The sequence below is a fragment of the Galleria mellonella genome, unplaced genomic scaffold (genome assembly GCF_026898425.1).
Source record: "Galleria mellonella isolate WM207_F2 unplaced genomic scaffold, CSIRO_AGI_GalMel_v1 utg352, whole genome shotgun sequence".
Lineage (NCBI taxonomy): Eukaryota > Metazoa > Arthropoda > Insecta > Lepidoptera > Pyralidae > Galleria > Galleria mellonella.
In genome coordinates this window covers 1466592-1485451 of record NW_026442084.1, presented here as the reverse complement: position 1 = coordinate 1485451, position 18860 = coordinate 1466592, and the positions used below count along the sequence as shown (strand labels likewise).

At 33.9% G+C, this 18860-nt stretch overlaps 1 protein-coding gene across 1 annotated transcript in view; it reads left to right on the top strand.

The window, feature by feature from the left end:
- The first annotated feature begins 2434 nt into the window (after positions 1-2434).
- Positions 2435-18860, top strand: part of LOC113519415 (uncharacterized) — a 67980-nt gene continuing 51554 nt past the window's right edge. Inside the window, exon 1 of the mRNA XM_026904516.3 lies at positions 2435-2796. Coding sequence (XP_026760317.2) covers positions 2743-2796 — 54 coding nt within the window. The 5' untranslated portion in view covers positions 2435-2742. The remainder of the gene's footprint in view (positions 2797-18860) is intronic.

Genomic DNA, 18860 nt, shown 5'->3' with positions numbered 1-18860 from the left:
AACGGGATACGCTGGCGGAGCACCAGTGAAGGGTGATAGATGAGAATGAAAACATTCCAGTTAGCCTATCAATTAGGAATTAAGGAATTAACCATGATAGTTTCCAGGGGGAACCGCGAGAAGGTCGACCTGGTTGGGTATATTGCTAGTAATGGGATTCTGTCTCCATCACTAAAAATCCCTTTCCCCCCCTTTTATGTTACTTAGAATGATAAACAAGCTGACGGCCGACCTGCTGGTAAGTGGCAACCGTCACCTATAGACATAAGCAGTACCGTGAACATAACAGAGTATACTATTTCGCCCATGATATCCCCCATGCGTTGCCATTCCTGAGGACTCAGGTGTTATTCCTCTGTACCCAGTAAATTCACGCCATACCCCACCCTTCAAACCGAAACACAGCCATACAAACACAACTGCTTCACGGTAATACGAATGGGACAGAGGTACCCAAGCAATCGACTTTTGTACAAAGTCTCCCTCTGGTATTTCTTAGTTGTTATTAATTGTTATTAGTAATATAATACTAATAACAATTACGATATGAATAGATACACATCAATACTTAAATACAAAGTTAAATAATTAAAATAAATAAATAAATATTAATAAGAAAATACGTACCTATCGTGATACAATTTCAATTACTGCATAATACTGTAACAGATTCTTAGACTATTTTTAAAGTGAAAAAAAGTGTTGTCCTCCTCTCTCGTATTTGCTGCTCCCAACAGGGTCCATAATTGAAGTTGAAATGTTATCTACTAATTATATTATGGAATGTAATAAGAAGTAAATAAATAAAATAAAAAAAGGTAATGACCTTTTTTCTGCCACTAATGTCTAGAGAAACCCAATATATAGATATCGAATCGGTATCCATATTACCTATGCCTAATAACAATACACTTTTAATATATTTATTACACTTATGACATAAAAAAAAACACTTTCACCATGAAACTGAACGGTAACCCTATACTGCTCATGTCTATTTCTATAGTTCACGCGGCTTCATTCATGAAAATATGACCCAGAGATCCGTGTTCCGATTTAGAAGTGAATTTCGTGAAGCAAGAATATATGTTTCACTGCTGGGTTCCGATTATTGATAAGAAAGAACAATAATATCAGTTTAATCATTTCTAAAATTCCTCATCATCATCACCATCATATTAGCCTTTAACTGTCCACTGTTAAACAAAAATTTTGAGACAAAAGTTTGCTACCGTGAAGCAGCTGTGTTTGCATGTGTGTTTCGATTGCTGTACAGAGGAATAACACTTAGTCTGTCCCATTCGTTATGTCCATTCTGTTGTTTAACTGCCATTCTAAGTTGTATAAAAATAAAAAAAAAATAAACAAGGTTGTGTTTGCATCATCTCTCAGTCGCCAAATTCCATCAACAGTAAAAATAAAATTCTTTTCCTTGTTTATAACGTCTTCATTTATTTCTTCTTTCTTTCTAGTTCTTTCTTATGTTTATATATGTATCATAATTATTATTATATCAGTCGTTATCTGATAGTTCCTGAATGTAGGCGTTCTCCATAGATTGAACAAAGAATTGTCCTGAGCCTTCGCTGACTCTTTACAATGCATTTGAGGTCATCACACCATTTAGTGGGGGTTGCTAATCAAGAATCTTTATTTCCTCTCGGTTCTTTGTTCTTCGAGATATGTGACCAATCCATTGCTATTTTAGCTCGCTTATCTTTTGGACTATGTCGATCACTTTGGTTCTTCTCCGGATATCCTCATTTCGGATTCTATTACGTAATGAAACTCCGAGCATATCTTGAATAACTTGAAGCTTTTGCATACGAGTAACCGTGTACGTGTGTTTGGGGGGAAAGGGATTGTTAGTAATAGAGACTGAGAATCCCATTGCTAGCAATATACCCAACCAGGTCGACCTCCTCGCGGTTCCCCTGAAACTATCATGATTAATTCCTGATGAATTTATCATGATGGGCTAACTGGGCTGTTTTCATTCTCATCGATCACCCTTCACTGGTGCTCCGTCAGCGTATCCCGTTAGCGCAGGCGGAGTTGCTATTCCATTTTCTCCCATCAAAAAAAAACCGTGTACGTGTATAGCTTGTTAAAAAATAATTAAAATTACTCTTAAACTTAACAATAAGTAGGATAGTGTAATGTGGGTATTTCATAATATTGTATGTAGGTAGGTGAGATTTTGATAGCTTATAAAAGGACGTGTTTTATTTATTACAGATAGATAAAGAAATACCTTTTTATTCTTCTATTAAGTTCATCAAAGGAACTCCATAAACATCTGTACAGCGTTATCGGACGATCACTTGAACAGCAGAAGCAACATTGATTTATCGCAAGCGCATCGATGATGAACAGAATCAGTACATGCTCGAAATCTCGCTGCATCCATATGTGCGATCAACGCTGTTAAAATTAGTCAGTCGAAATCGCGATGTCAAAGAAGCGTGTACGCATCGATCCGCGCTGTATGTTTACATTATTTTACGGAATAATACGTTCATGTAAAGTTATTTTTATGAGTGAAAAACACTGGCCACTTCTGGATTTGAAATCGGAACGTGTTCGTCGGTGCGCGGTTGTGCGGTTTTGAAATTGGAATCGTGAGCCCGCGGTTTTCTCTTTTCAAATGAAATGTTACGTTCCTTTTTACGTTACATTCGTTAACTTCCAGTTTTAAGTGTCTCTCTGTGGTGTTTAACTGTGTTTTCATTTGTTTGTTGTATGTTGTGTTTGGATGTTTCACAGCTGAAAGCTTCAAATATATTTTTAACAAAGGTATGACATTATTCTTTTTCTTTTTTTCGTAAATAAACTTCGTTGTAAAATTCATGCCATTTTCTTTTAAAATAATATAAAATAAATACATTTAAGTACACAATTTAGTAGATATCAATTATAATTTTTAAGAACATTTATTCCGCATAACGGAACATGCAAAGTTAAAAAAAAAAAAACTTGCAAAAGGATGGAATTAAAGCCACTGACGCAGTCTTAGCAGTAATAAGGGTTCTATCTAGATATCGAATCTAGATAGAACCCATACTACTCTACGTACTTGACACATTTTAAATAATGATATCAGTACGTATATACATTAACTTTTTTAATTCTATCTGCTAGTACCAATTTCAAAAGTCAAATAAAGATAGTTTCTAAGTTAAAATAATAATGAATAAATTTGACATAGCAGCCAATTTGTAACATTCATTTAAATTTCTAGTCATAAACCTAAATTTTGTATATGAAACAACGAATTATAAAGTATTACCAGAAATTAAAAAAATATCTAAGATCCATTCATAAGAACCCGGATAAACTTCGAATTAATTGTATCAAACATTTTTAAATTGAGAAAAGTAAAAAGTAAACTGAAAGAGATCTCAATGAGAGACACATGCCCCATAAGAGCGTAGATAGAAAAAAACTTATTTAAAAACTTATTTGTACTCGTGAGCTGTGATTTTTTTTTTAACAATATTAAGAAATCTTACTAACTTAGAAGTGCCTTAAAAATACGAGGCAATAGGATTTGGCTAGGTAGTTTTGTACGCTTCATTTATAACCTTAAAAAAGGTTTTAGACTGTGCAATGTAGCAAATAGGGACTTATTGGAAATTTCCAAAGGAACGGAAGATGCCACGCTTGAGATAGCGCGTGCAAATCTAGAGAATTTCTGTAATCTGTCTATCTTTATATATGTATGTTTACGCTTATTTTTTTGTTATATCCACTTTTATATCGTTACATGAACGCACGCCAGACGTGAAAATTTCATTTGTCATTGTTTATAATTCTATTTGCTAATGGAGTAACACTCCTTTTTTCCACTTAGTACAAAACTCTACAAAATGCTGAACCAGCGTGAGGACTTTTTTTTCAATGGATGATAATGAAATGGTAACCCCGCCTGCGCTAATGTTATTCGCTGACGGGGCATCAGTGAGGGATGATAGAACCGAAACACAGCCATGCAAACACAACTGCTTTACGGTTGAAACACGAATGGGACAGAGGTACCCAAGAAAACGACTTCTGTACAAAGTCTCCCTCTGGTAAAAGTTTATATTATACTAGTTTTTCACTATATAATTTAATAATACTTTTTATACTAGTTGTTCACGCGTGGTGAGTGTTTCCCCTTTAAGAATTTTATCATGCAACTTAGAATGGCAAACAAGCTGGACGGCCCACCTGATTGACCATCAACGTATAAATGATGATGATTCACAATTTAAATTTAATTAAGTTATAAATGTAATTTTTCAACTAAAAAGTTATGGTTAAGTTTTGTTTTTGTAATAAAATATTACTTAATTCAATATAACATTAAAAAATTTAAAAATATATATATATTTAAAGATAAGATTAAGTTATAATGTATTAAGCTATCTCTTGTGTCAGATGTCAGTCACATTTCATTTTTAAATTATTTTTCACGGTAAACTTAATGATACTCGTGCCCTTAAAATAATCATATATAATGCAATGGATCTAACAATTTCGAGCTACTCATATATACATACAAACATAAAATGCATAAACTTCGCTTGTTTCCCATTCAGATGAACAGAAACACTGAAACATTAAATTTATCTGTAACAGATATATTTCACCTCTTACACATTCATCACAGATAGATAGATACTCTTTATTGTTTCCCCCAAAAGATTACAATAGTAAACTTATTATAAATATAAATAATTACAAGAAATAATCACAATGAGAAAACAGTGGGCGAGCTTATCGCTAAAAGCGATCTCTTCCAAGCAACCTTTGGATGGAGAGGAGTCACGATGAAAAATTCTATTAACTTTTAACAATACACGTATAGAGAAAGTATAGGGTTTGTTAGTTCAAGCCGAGTCCATGTACCTTTGATATTATCGACGCGGTATCTATTTCGGGCGTCCTTGATAGAAGATTGCGACAGAACGCATTCAGAGACAAACCGCAGCTGTATCCCGATTTATCTTATCCAGCATTCCACTATACATAGGTAGACCGACAGGCAGACATTACAATGTCTGACAATATATGGATTACTAATTTTATGGATGGCAAACCTATATTCACTATGGGGAGAAATGAATAGATAGATAGATAGATACTCTTTATTGTTACCTCCAAAAGATTGCATTACATACAGTAAACTAATAAAAAAAATATAATGCAAATAATTACAAGTAAAGATTATATTGAGAAAACAATGAACGGTCTTATCTATAAAAGCGTTCTCTTCCAGGCAACCTTCACATGGAAAAGAGTAGAATAAACAGTTTGACCGGAACCACGAAGCTCTGTTCGTACACGCTCGTTCGCTATCGATACACGCTATTGTTAACCATTATATTATAATTTCAAAATTTCTTAAAATACATGTAACTCGTTAAAGTGAAGAACGGAACGCCACTAATATATACCATATATATTAAGTATTTGGGCATGTGTGTGTTGGTTTGCCCTTGCCTTGGGTAGTTCCAATTTAATTTTACTGGATTGGCAGAAAATAACGAATTGTTGTTGAAATTATGAATTTTAATATTGAAACTAAACTATATAAATTTACAATATATATATATATATATATATATATATATATATATATATATATATATATATATATATATATATATATATATATATATATATATATATATATATATATATATATATATATATATATATATATATATATATGAAAATGAAGAGGTGACGGTATATAAAAAGCAATTCAATTGTAACGAACGACGTGAATGTGGCTGCTGATTAGTGGGTCGTCGCAATTTGCTTCACACTTCACGCTTCTTTCAGCAACCATAGATTATGCAGTAATATTAAGAATACGTCTACGAATCTGTTTATCCAGATCCACTAGAGTTTTTGAGTTTGACTTTACAAAATTACAGTACTATCGGAGTCCTAGATCAATAACGAAAAATCGGTATTTCTGTATAATTTTAGGAGATACTAGCTTTTTGTTCGCTTCGTACGAATAGATTGCAGAATTAGAAATATTATTAGGATAAATCACTTCTAAACAACACATAAAAAAATAACCACTAGTTTTTAAGTTAGACTTTCAAAATACAAATGTAAAAACTAGTAGTTTTTACATGACACCGGTACTAATATATAGGTAAACAAAATTTCTAAAAAATATTATTTTGGCTCTTATAAAGAACTCTCATATTTCACAATTTTTCTTAAATATCATATACAGTTACTGTCAAGTTACAATTTTATTATATTAGTAAGATTACTAAAAAAATAACAAAAATAATATGTATGTATTTACAAGGGCTCTCACCGGACAGTGCAAACTAAACAAGCACATGACCGAACTAGGCATATATGCCCAAAAAATATTTGTAGATTTTGTCACATTGAGAAAGAAACGCCGCAACACTTAATTGGTAGCTGTAGTTCTCATATATAAACAATATAATTGTCTGTAAGAGATTGCCCTAGCGATAAGACCGCCTTTTATACCTTTATGTGTATATTTCAATCTGTTTTTACTTTACTGTATTTCACTTGAATTATTCACTTGTCATTGTATATTTTTATTTATGGTGCAATAAAGAGTTAAATAGATAAATAAATATATCTCCTTTAGAAAATACATGTTATATCCTAAGGAGACAAAAAATATTGCTACAAAAAACATCTTCAAATCACAAATAGGAATTAGCAGCGAACTTTAAAAAAGGGCGAGTACAAAAGATCATGGAAAGGTCGCTTTATCACAAGTTTTTCTGCCTGAAAAAGCCCCTCTCTGAATAATAATAAAACGGAAGACTACTAAATATAGAGTTGAACATATTAAAAACTATCTTATATGTTAATTTATGAATATAAATAATAAATAAAATGTCCGAAATTTTAAAGTCATTCAACATGATTAAGTAACAAACATCACACCGTCCAAACAACTCAACCCACTTCCGCATTTATATTATTAGTAGATTTAATCTCAGCGAAGTTAATCAAAGATTTATATCTACTATGTCTATATTGCATTTTACCAACTTTACACCATTGTTTATCACGATAGGGTTATCTTTTATAAGAACGAGGCCGAAAGATATGAAACAAAATGAAATAAAACAGCAAAGAAATTCTGTACTCTAGCATACGTGATCATATTTTTTTTTATGCAACTTAGAATGCCAATCAAGCTGACGGCCCACCTGATGGAAAGTGGTAACTGTCGCCTATAGACATGAGCAATACCATGGACATAACAGAGTATACTTTTCGCCCATGATACCCTCCCATGCGTTGCCATTCCTGAAGACTCAGGTGTTATTCCTCTGTACTCAGTACATTTACGCCATATCCCACCCTTCAAACCGAAACACAGTCATGCAAACACAACTGCTTCACGGTTGAAACACGAATGGGACAGAGGTACCCAAGCATCATTATATTGAATTTGTAACTCCTTCTATAAAAGTTAGTCCAGAGTTGACCAGTGTATCATCATGTCCGCTACTGAACATAAGGTTCCCCCTTGGGGGGTCTTCCCAGTAGTTGCCACGCTTGATAGGAGGATTGACAACCGCAGTTAGGCTTTGGAGATATTTTAAGAGGAACGCTGCTGCCGATCGCTTGCCTTCTATTAGTCATCTCTTACGACATCCACGGGAAAGGAAGGGATGGCCTATTCTATGCCGAGACTAGTGTATCAGTTAGTACAATGTTTCAAACAGTGTGATTGTTACGTCATCATTGCTTCTAGAAAATCTTCTGGACAACATATTTTTTATTCTATTCGTATTAGAAGGTAAAGTCGTAGGTACAACCTTAGATTATATAGATAGAGCATCGAGCCTCAAAAACGAGTCAATTTTTTGTCAGGTAACTGTCAAATTAGCTGACTCGTGTTTTTTATTATTGTATTTACCCATATAATGTATCTTGACACATTATTATTTAATTATTTAATAAATAAAATGAGTTTTTACGGATTAAAAAGGTGCAGAATTTATAAAACAAAATAAATATAAAAGTTATAAAGGAATCGCTCAAACCTGCCTATATATATATCCTGCGCTATCGGGATACGCTGGCGGGGCACCAGTGAGGGATGATAGGTGAGAATGAAGCAGGTCAGTTGGCCCATCGTGACGAATTCAACAAGAATTGTTCACGATGATTTCCAGGGGGAACCACGTGGAGGTCGACCTAATACGGCATATTACTAGCAATGGGGCTGTCGAACTCCATTGCTAAGAATCCCTTTAACCTATATTTATCACGCATAATTGTATAAAAAAGTCGAACCGCTTTTCTTTAAGCATTTGTATGGAAATACTCTATCCACATAATCTAAGTATCAACTAGTCATCCACAGGCAGTAAGTGAATGTTTTTATCAAACTCCGTTTTAGTTGTAACCCAATCCGTTCATTGTTTACCTCCGCTGCTAGCTATGTTTCTTGGAACACAAAGTAGGACATACTAATGTTGGTTAAACTTATAATGTATCAATAACCGATATTGGATAACATCAACACACTTCCGCTCCGAACAACAATGTTTGGTTTTCAACCGACTTTAGAAAAGGAGGAGGTTTTCAATTCGCTATATTTATATACGTATTTTTTTATTTGTCTCCGTCAATGTTTTTAATGATAACAATGGAATAGTAACCCCGTCTGCGGTAACAATATACGCTGGCGAGGCACCAGTTAGGGATGATAGATGATGATGAAAAGTCAGCAGTTGTGTTTGCATAGCTGTGTTTCGGTTTGAAGGGTGAGATATGGCGTGAATTTACAGGGTACAGAGGAATAACACCTGAGTCCTCAGGAATGGCAACGCATGAGGGGTATCATGGGCGAAACAGTATACTCTGTTATGCTCATGTCTATAGGCGACGGTTACCACTTTCCATCAGGTGGGCCGTCAATTTGTTTGCCATTCTAAGTTTTATAAAAAAAAAAAGGCAGGTTGGTTAGCCGATCGGATGAATAAGCTTGGAATTCAGCACGATGATTTCCAGGGGGATCACGTGGATGTCGACCTGTTTGGGCATATTGCTAGCAATGGGACCTTAGTCTCCATTACTAACAATCCTCCCTCTCCCCTAACTCCGTCAATTGTAAAGCAATTTGGAAAATCTTTTTTTTTTTTATCTAAAAGAATATACTTACAAATTGTTTTCATAGAAATTTTATCATATTCGGTTCAGTAGTTTAAAATCAAAATAACTGGTCTCGCCACATTTTAAATAGATTATTTGATATTACGTAATAAAGTTTCAATAATTAAGTGCACTTTGATCCAAAAAAAAAACTATTATAATTATGAACATACATACACGGTTGAACGACAATACTATCATTATTTCCTAGAAAATATATATTTATTTATTTAATTCTTTATTGTACACACCAGTTATAAGAATATGACAGAGGTAATCAAATGTACAAAGGCGAGCTTAACTCTAATAGAGTTTTCTTCCAGCAACACCCAAAGTGGAAAGGAGCATCAATGTCAGCGGGTACGAGAAGAGCGCTGTACAAAATATTAGAAATTTTATGTCATGTGATATGATTCGAGCTGTGGTGATCGGTGAACGTTGACTGCCTCTTCTGCTTACGTCAATGGCCAGCATCATTTATCATCATTTCTCTTTATCATCACTTCCCTTTTCTTGTTGCACAGTTTCACATAACACTTGCTACTTTCTTGCATTTTCTGCTATGTTTCGCGTACTTTATAGTTCCCTTAGTTGTTGCGAATTGTCATAAAAGTAAACTTCAGAAGTCAACGGAAAAATAATCGAGTTTAATAAAATCCCTACTCGAATACATGTACTCGAGTACTTGCCCGAGTTCTTAGTCTCCAATCAGGATTTAGTTCTTTTTTTTTTAAGAAATATCAATATAATTGAATACGAAAAAAGACCGATTTGGTACATCACTAGTAAAACTTGAACTCTGTATATAAATCTTCTATAAGTAAGCTGCTAAAAATTGCTTTAAGCAAAACACTGTTCAACTTATCCTTAAGATAAGAGTTCGTCGAACTATTTCAAAATTGTGATTAACATGAAGCTATTACCACATGACAATGGTCGTCTTGTTTGTGCAATCCTCTGGGTTATTTTCAGACGTCAGAATAACCAATTTAACTCTACGTGTTACTGTCGGCTGAGAGTCCTAACCTTAGTATATAACGATGACTCAAGGGACCTGATGTGAAGATATTAATAGATATATATTTAATGTAACACATAAAGTAAATGACCTTTATGTCTCAATGAAATTCATCCTCAGACCCTACAAGAACCGCCCGCAAACACCCAGATTATGGAAAGAACTCCCTTCTAAAGTTTTCCCTAGAGACTGCGAAAAAGTACGTACAAATATTTTGTAAATGAAAATTATGAAAAAAATTTAGGTAAAATTTAATTTACATATTTATTCAAGCAGAGAAAATAAAAGAAATAGATTGTCTTACATAAATAAATTATTTTGACGATGGACTACATTATAAATAATTAAAGATTGTGTACTACAAAAAAAATAACCTATTTAAATTGTCACAAAACCAGTTAGTTACTAACGACAGTTAGACTACAGTTACCGTTTACCATTAGACGGGTTGTATGCTTGTTTGCTACTTTTATGGTATAAAAAAAAGATTATTTTGATCTAAAAACTTAGAAGTTTAGTTTTACATTCTGATGATGATGATGATGAACCGATTCTGATAAAACTTCTATAGGACTAATCTCTAAGTACCCTTATCATACATACTCTTTCGTCTAAAAAAAGAAATCAGTTTAATACTGACGAAGTTATGAGGTAACACACATAAAAAAATATAATTAAATTAAGATGCCCTTCTTTTTTAAATTGATTGAAAAGGATAAAAAAGTGTCTAGTGAAAGATGACTGAATAAATCATTTAATCAATCATTTATTTGCATAAACATACATATAACTATAAGCTGCACCTTATCAGCTGGCAGTGATCTCAAAGAAATTTTTTATCTTTAATTTTTTTTTATTTTTTAATTATTTATATCTAATTATATATCTAGGTTATTTATACATCAATGTAATTAACACATAGCCATTATAAGTTTAATATTGTAGAATATGTATAACATATATAGGATCGGAATAAAAATTGTTTTTGCAACTCAAAATGCCAAAAAATCGGAGTGTACACTTCATGGAAAATAGTAAGCGTCACCTATAGATATAAACCACAGAATATACTGTGACGTCCACACCAAACCATAACACGTAACATACAAAGCCAAACAACAATACGAACAGGCCAGAAGAATTACGATGATATAACACGATTTGTTTACAAATGCGATTTGCCAAATTTATAATGATTCTACTGCCACTTCTATACAACGTCATGCATTACATCTATTTTGTTTTAGACACAAAACTCATACCAATTGATTGTTATTTATGACGCATAGCTCTATCGTCGTTCGGGCGTGCCTGCTACATTACAATTCGCTATTGAAAGATTATTGATCATTGCATATTTTATAGGCGATTCATGCGTACGTCTTCGACTGATCATATTAAGCACGATGCCAGTTCCGCTTCTATTGTCTTATTATATTTTAATAATTAATTATACTCTGTGAGTAGTCAGTATAGACATGTGAGATAAATTGGGCTTGGAGACACATCATTTCAATGGGAACCGCAAATATGGATTGACTGTAAATTTATTGCATTTTAGACAGGTCGAATAAGGATTCTGTTTCCGTAGGTGTTGTAAGAGGCGACTAAGGGAACTTGGTCGTTTTTCTGGAAGGGAACTCTTTTTAGTTAAGTTCTCTTTTTACTCAGTTAAACTCGCCTATGTACATTTGCTTACCTCTGTCATTTTTTTTTTATATATTATTAGTGTATATAATAAAGTATAAATGAATATATAATAAACAAAATATTATAATTATAATATCAAATTTAATATTTAGTTTTGTTACTGTAATCCCAAATTAGTGAAATTATTTATTTCCCAGTAATACAATTATTATTATGATAATCGTTTCAATAATTTCGGATTATAGTACAGCACATCCTTAGTAATATTATGTGAAAGTTATTTAAAAAAAAACATATTGTTACCTCTTAGCGTCTTATCCAGTCACCATGAAATTTGGTATATACATGCTACATAGGATGGAGGACATAGACTACATATTATCCCGGTCATTGAAGGTATCACAGTCACGTGAACGTTAATCCACGTTCACGTTACGCTAGTTCGCTAGTAGAGTTCACGCTAGTATTTTTTATATATTTTTCCTTATTTATATAACGTATAAATCCAAATGGATTATTCTAGAGTAAGTGCGATTATTTCAAAAGAAAATCTCTATCAAAGACGCAAGGAACGCTTTATTCATCAACAGAATTTCATCGCACCTAGAATTAACCTTGTGTAAATGAGATCTCAACTCTACGCAAGGTTGATACACCATTAAAAAATCCGGTCAAGCTTTAGTCGAAATAGTGAGCTGAAAGTTCCGTACGTGAGGTTTTTAAAGAATTAAAACTACTATTTAAAAATATTTTAAAATTCAAATTAAGAACTGATTTGCCATACTTTTGTTTTATCTGCCGTCTTCAAAAAGAAGAAGGTTGTATTTTTGTTTATGTTTGTTACCTAATAACTACGTCAGTTCTAAACTAATTTGGATTTTTTTTTTTTATATAAAACAGTATAGTTGGCAACCCTAATATAGACATCGAATGTAACAACACTCAATTTATAAAAATCCATAAACCGATTAAACTGTGTGTTACGTCAAATCTCTTAGATAATAAAACCAAATTATACCTTATATAATCTTTTGCCGTATGGTCCCGGCATAGAATACACCATTCCTTCCTTTCCCGTGGGTGTCGTAAGAGTCGACTAAAGAAGGGCGAGAGATGGGCAGCAGCGTCCCTCTTAAAACATCTGTAAAAGGCTAACTGCGGTTGCCAACCCGCCTGCCCGCCTGCCGCCTGCCTTGGCAATTACTGGCAAAACTCTGCTTATGGGGAAGGCTTATGTTCAGCAGTGGCCAGTTAATGGCTGAATTAATAAAATAATCTTCTTAATAAGAACATTAGAAGGCAAAACAATTTTTTTTTAAACAACTTAGAATGGCAAACAAGCTGACGGCCCACCTGATGTAAAGTGGTAACCGTAGCCTATAGACATGAGCAGTACCATGGACATAACAGAGTATACTGTTTATTCCTAAAAAACGTAACTGTAGTTTCTTAACTAATATTAATATTATAGTTTTATAATATATATTAAACTATATTAAAACAAAATCCACAAAAGCTACTGCATCAAATAGAATGCGGTTCTCACAATTGTGTCTAATTTAAAATCTTGTATATGTTTTATCTTGGTACGTTCTCACCATCTATTTAATAAGCTTTTCTACTTATAAAATCCACGCGTACAAAATAACAGGCAAAAATCTAGTTCGGACGTATATTGTTTAGAAACGGAACCCTAAAAGTGTCCGGGATCGACTGGAGCTTGCCTGTTTCGTTTATACAAATGTAAACAAGCGTGTAATTTATACGTACCTATTTGCGTATAGCCAGTGATGAAACCCACCAAGGCTGATTACCGTTATTTTATGATACGAAATGTAGTTTATTTAATTTTTCACGTGTTCCATGACGCTGGGCGCGCTGAATGGAAAAATATATTAAAACATATACGCACTTGGAATTGACGATGAATGACTGAAATCATTTCAGATCATTATTTTCATCATGAATTTATTTACAGTATTTTAGTTAACGTAACCCATTCCTTGAAATTTGTGTTAGTATTCATTAATAGGGTCTCGAAAAAGCTATTTCCTAGATAAATAAATAAATAATCTTACCTAAAGGTAAAAAAAATTGTCGGAAAAAGCAACCTGGTGATAATGGAATGGTAACCCCGGCCGCGTTAACGGTATACGCTGGCGGGGCACCAGTGAGGGATGAAAGGTGAGGATGGAAAGGCCCTTCGTGATAAATACACTTGGAATTCAACACAATGGTTTCCGGGGGCGACCACGTGGAGTTCGACCTGACAGGATATATTTCTAGCAATGGGACTGGTAATCCGCATTACCAACAATCCCTTCCCCCCACAATGCACAGTATAAGATACGTATACACCTATTATTATGTAATGCCATTAATATAAATACAATTTGTTCTTTTTTCGACAATTTAAATATATTTTTTAAATTTTTAATAATATGATCCTCATTTATCAAACTATGTGGAAAATTCTTATTTATCTGCAAATATTCAGACTCCATAGAACTTTTATCAAAATCGGTTTAACTTTTAAATCAAAATACCTAATCATGCCACGATTAAAGTCGCTGCTTTTTTTTGTTGAGCAAAATTTTAAACTACTTCAGTATGCACGCATGAAATTATAATCTTTAAAAATAGTCTTTTACTAGCTACAAATACAAATAGCATTATTTTGTTTGAAAAGTGGTATAAAGGATGGTATATAATATTTAAATATTGTTCACATTTTTCACTAGAATCTGGCATACACAAATTTATTTAATTGTGCTACTATACTATGCTAATACTATGCTAATACTATTTTACTTATATCGTTATATTATATAAATATCAACATATATACGTATTAATAATAAATTATACAGGTTACAACAATAAATACATATATACAGGTTACAACAACAATAAATTATACAGGCTAGCTACTAGTTACCTTAAATTTTTAGATTATCATAAAACAATCATATGTTTGCCTAACAATAGGTAGTTTAACTGGATTTTACCGATTTTTAAGCCACAAAACACAAGTATTAATGAATTTAATGGCCCTGTTACTATGAAAGTGAAACGCTCATAAACATTTTACGTTTCACGGCTGTAACTACTGAGGCGTTTTGAATGAGCTTTGAAGGAAAGATAAACTGCAGACCAAGGATGAATATTGGAAGGGTGATGTCATCAAAAATTTTAAATCATACAAAAGATAGCATATGTATCTCTGTTCCACTCGAGTTTCTGCCATAAAGCAATTTTTTTATACCACTGAGCTGACAATTTACAATACAATTTAGCATACAAACCACCTGATGGTAAGCGGTTACCGTAGCCTATGAACGCCTGCAATACCAGAGGTATTACGCACGCGTTGCCAACCCGCGACATGAAGAAACCTCTTTACTTCCTTTTTGAAGAACCCCATGCTGTAATCTCTTAGGAAAACCTCAGTAGGGAGCTCATTCCATAATCTGAGAACCTGATTCTGTTTGTATGGAGTTCGGTAATGTTTTATTTGATATTTTAAAAAAGCAAATATTATTCAAAAAAAATGCATATTAAATGTACTTTCTTAAAAATATTTATGTCACAACTAATATTGTAAATGTGACAATTTGGATTTTTAAATTAGGAGTAAATTTCAATTGTATAATTTTATTTACAGATAGACTCTTGAACTCTTGAAATAAATTCCTATCTATCTATCCTATTTAAGAGCTGCGCTCTTGTCGGTGGAGCTCTTGCCACTCACTACGATTTTCAGCGAGTCTCTTCACCTCTTGATACGACACGACACCAATTCCTTCCTTGATCTGCCTGATGTAACTATGCCTCGATCTCCCTCTTCCCCTCTTTCCTTCTATCTCACCTTCTATTATAACATGCATAAGTGCCGTCGTGCCATATCAAGTGTCCCAACATTTTTTCCCTTCTGTCTTCAATAGTTCAAATAAATTCCAATAGATCGATATTAGAATTGAAACACTTCGCACTCTCCAATTGCAATACTAACGACGTAATGGTTCTATATTGGGGGGAAAGGGATTGTTAGTAATGGAGACTGAGAATCTCATTGCTAGCAATATACCCAACCAGATCGACCTCCTCGCGGTTCTCCCTGGAAACTATCATGGTTAATTCCTGATGAATTCATCATGATGGGCTAACTGGCCTGTTTTCATTCTCATCTATCACCCTTTACTGGTGCTCCGCCAGCGTATCCCGTTAGCGCAGGCGGGGTTACTATACCATTTTTATCCATCAAAAAAAAAAATGGTTCTATATGGTTCTGATAGATGCATATTAGTGTAACATACCAATGCAAACTATTGCAAACCGATCCCAATTCTAACGTAAATTCCTTATCATTGTTTCATTAGTGCAATACAAAATTGTCGCAATATATTGGATTGCTGTCAGCAATAATAGATTCAACAGTAGTCCTGCATATCTTAGATTAATACATCACAATAATATCAGGCTTTAACTGTCCACTGCTGAACATAAGCCTTCCCATTGGGGGGTTTTGCCAGTATTTTCTGCACTTAGCAGGCGGATGGCAACCGCAGTTATGCTTTGGAGTTATTTTAAGACTGGTGCCCATCCCTCGTCTCCTTTAGTCGTCTCTTACGACACCCACGGGAAAGGAAGGAATGGCCTATTCTATGTTGGGACCACACGGCTAAAAGATTAATACATAAGTCACTTTAAATACTGATTCTTAGTGAATTCTTAATGGTTTCTTCACGATTGGCTAACTGACCTGACTTCATCTTCACTGCTACCTTGCCAGGGTATACCGACAGTAAAGGTGGATTTATCATTTTAATTCCATCTCTAAAATAATACTGAGTGTATTATTTTGAACCCTTGAAAATTGTTTTCCCTAAACAAAATTATCTTGCAAATAAATATTCATTCATTCATTGCAAATAAATATTCATTCATTCATTCATTTATTCATTAATTAATTAATTCATTCATTCATTTATTCATTCCCTAATCTACCAGTTTACCAGAGGGAGACTTTGTACTTGGATACTTCCGACCCATTCGTGTTCCAACCGTGAAGCAGTTGTATTGGCATGGCTGTGTTTCGGTTTGAAGGGTGGGATAAGACAGTGAATTTACAAGGTACAAAGAATAAAATCAAACCTGAGTCCTTAGGAATGGCAACGAATGGGGGGTATGGGCGAAACAGTATACTTTGTTATGTCCATGGTACTGCTCATCTTCCATCAGGTGGGCCGTCAGCTTGTTTGCCATTCTATTGTATAAAAAAAATATATATTAAACTAATAAAAAAACGAGAATTGAACCCGGGACATCGTACGCAAAGCAGCGCATCGAAGTCCATCAAATATAAATCGATTCGTCCGGACGTGACCGGACTTTAGATCAGTATTTGTCAGAAGACTGGAAATTGTTCGATTTCGACCTATTAATAAATTTAAGTGCGACGTGTTTGGAACATAATCAAATAAATAAATACCACTATAATAACAAATATATATTACACACACATGTAAAGATATAAAGATAATAGTAAATGCCTGGTCCTCAAGCCAGGTTTTTTTAATGAATGATAATGAAATGGTAACTCCGCCTGCGCTAAGTGTATACGTTGGCGGGGCGCCAGTGAGGGATGACAGGTGCGAATGAAAAGGCAGGTCAGTTAGCCCATCGTAACCCTGGAATTCGTGGGGAAAGAAATTGTTAGCAATAAAGTTTGACAGCCCCATTGCTAGCAATATCCAATTCCCCCTGGAAACCTTCTTTAACAATTCTTGTTGCATTCGTCACGATGGGCTAACTGACCTGCTTCATCCTCACCTGTCGTCCTTCACTGGTGCCCCGCCAGTGTGTACCGATAGCGCGGGTGGCTATCGGTACACACTGTTACCATTCCATTATCACCCATTTAAAAAACTCTGGAATTTGAGAGGAAAGGGATTGTTAGTAATCCGGACTGTCAGTCCCATTGCTAGCAATATACTCTGACAGGTCGGCCTTCAATTATTATGATCAATGTTTGTGGGCACAATCTAGAATATGCAAACCCGAGCCATTTCAGAAAGAAGTAAAAAAGAAAATTAAATATGTCTTGACTTAGAATTTTAATACAGATAAATAATTTTAATTTATCTACAATGCTGCAAATATCTGCATCTATATGAACTCTACATTTTGTATATTTCATTGGAATGGCTAGGGTTGCCTATTTACTTTTTTTTATTTTTTAGTTTATATTAGCGTGTTTAAAAAAATTTTTATGCAACAACCAAAAATAACAATACTGACGGCCGACCAGATGGAAACTGGTAACTGTGTTATCAAGGATACCGTTCATACGTTGCTATTCTTGAGGGCTAAGGTGTTATGCCTATGTACTCTGTAATTTCACTGCCATATCCCTTCAAACCCTTCAAACCGAAACACAACCATATGAACACAACTGTTTCACGGCAGAAACACGAATGGGACAGAATCACTATCATATAAATAAAATACTATTAAGTAAACTGTGATACTAATATTATTTTTCAGTAACAATATTTTTATTTACGTCCGTCTGTAAATCATGCATTCACTGAAAACTAACTTAATAGATTCAGTCACGCAAAAAAATAAAGACAAATTGAGAAAAAATACAAGCGCCGCGCCACTGTGTATAGTTCCGTGGTATCTGTATAAGGCAGTTCAAATTAAAAAAAAGTACCAACGCGCGTTACATTTCACAAACTTATACTGTTTTATAATAACCGTTGTCTTTGCAAACGGTAACGCGGTGCTTGTGCCAAGCGATTATCAACTTTATAATAAACTTTTTTTTAATTCGATTATTCATATTATCTGTGACATGGTGTTGTATGAAATTATTTTTATAGGAACTTAAGAAAGCTCTATCCCTTTTTTAAAGATCTCCATGCTGTAGTCTCTTAGAAAAACTTTAATTATATTTTAAAGATGGCGAATGGCAACCCTAATAATGTGCAGCGTCCTGGAAACGTGGAGACATTCGTTC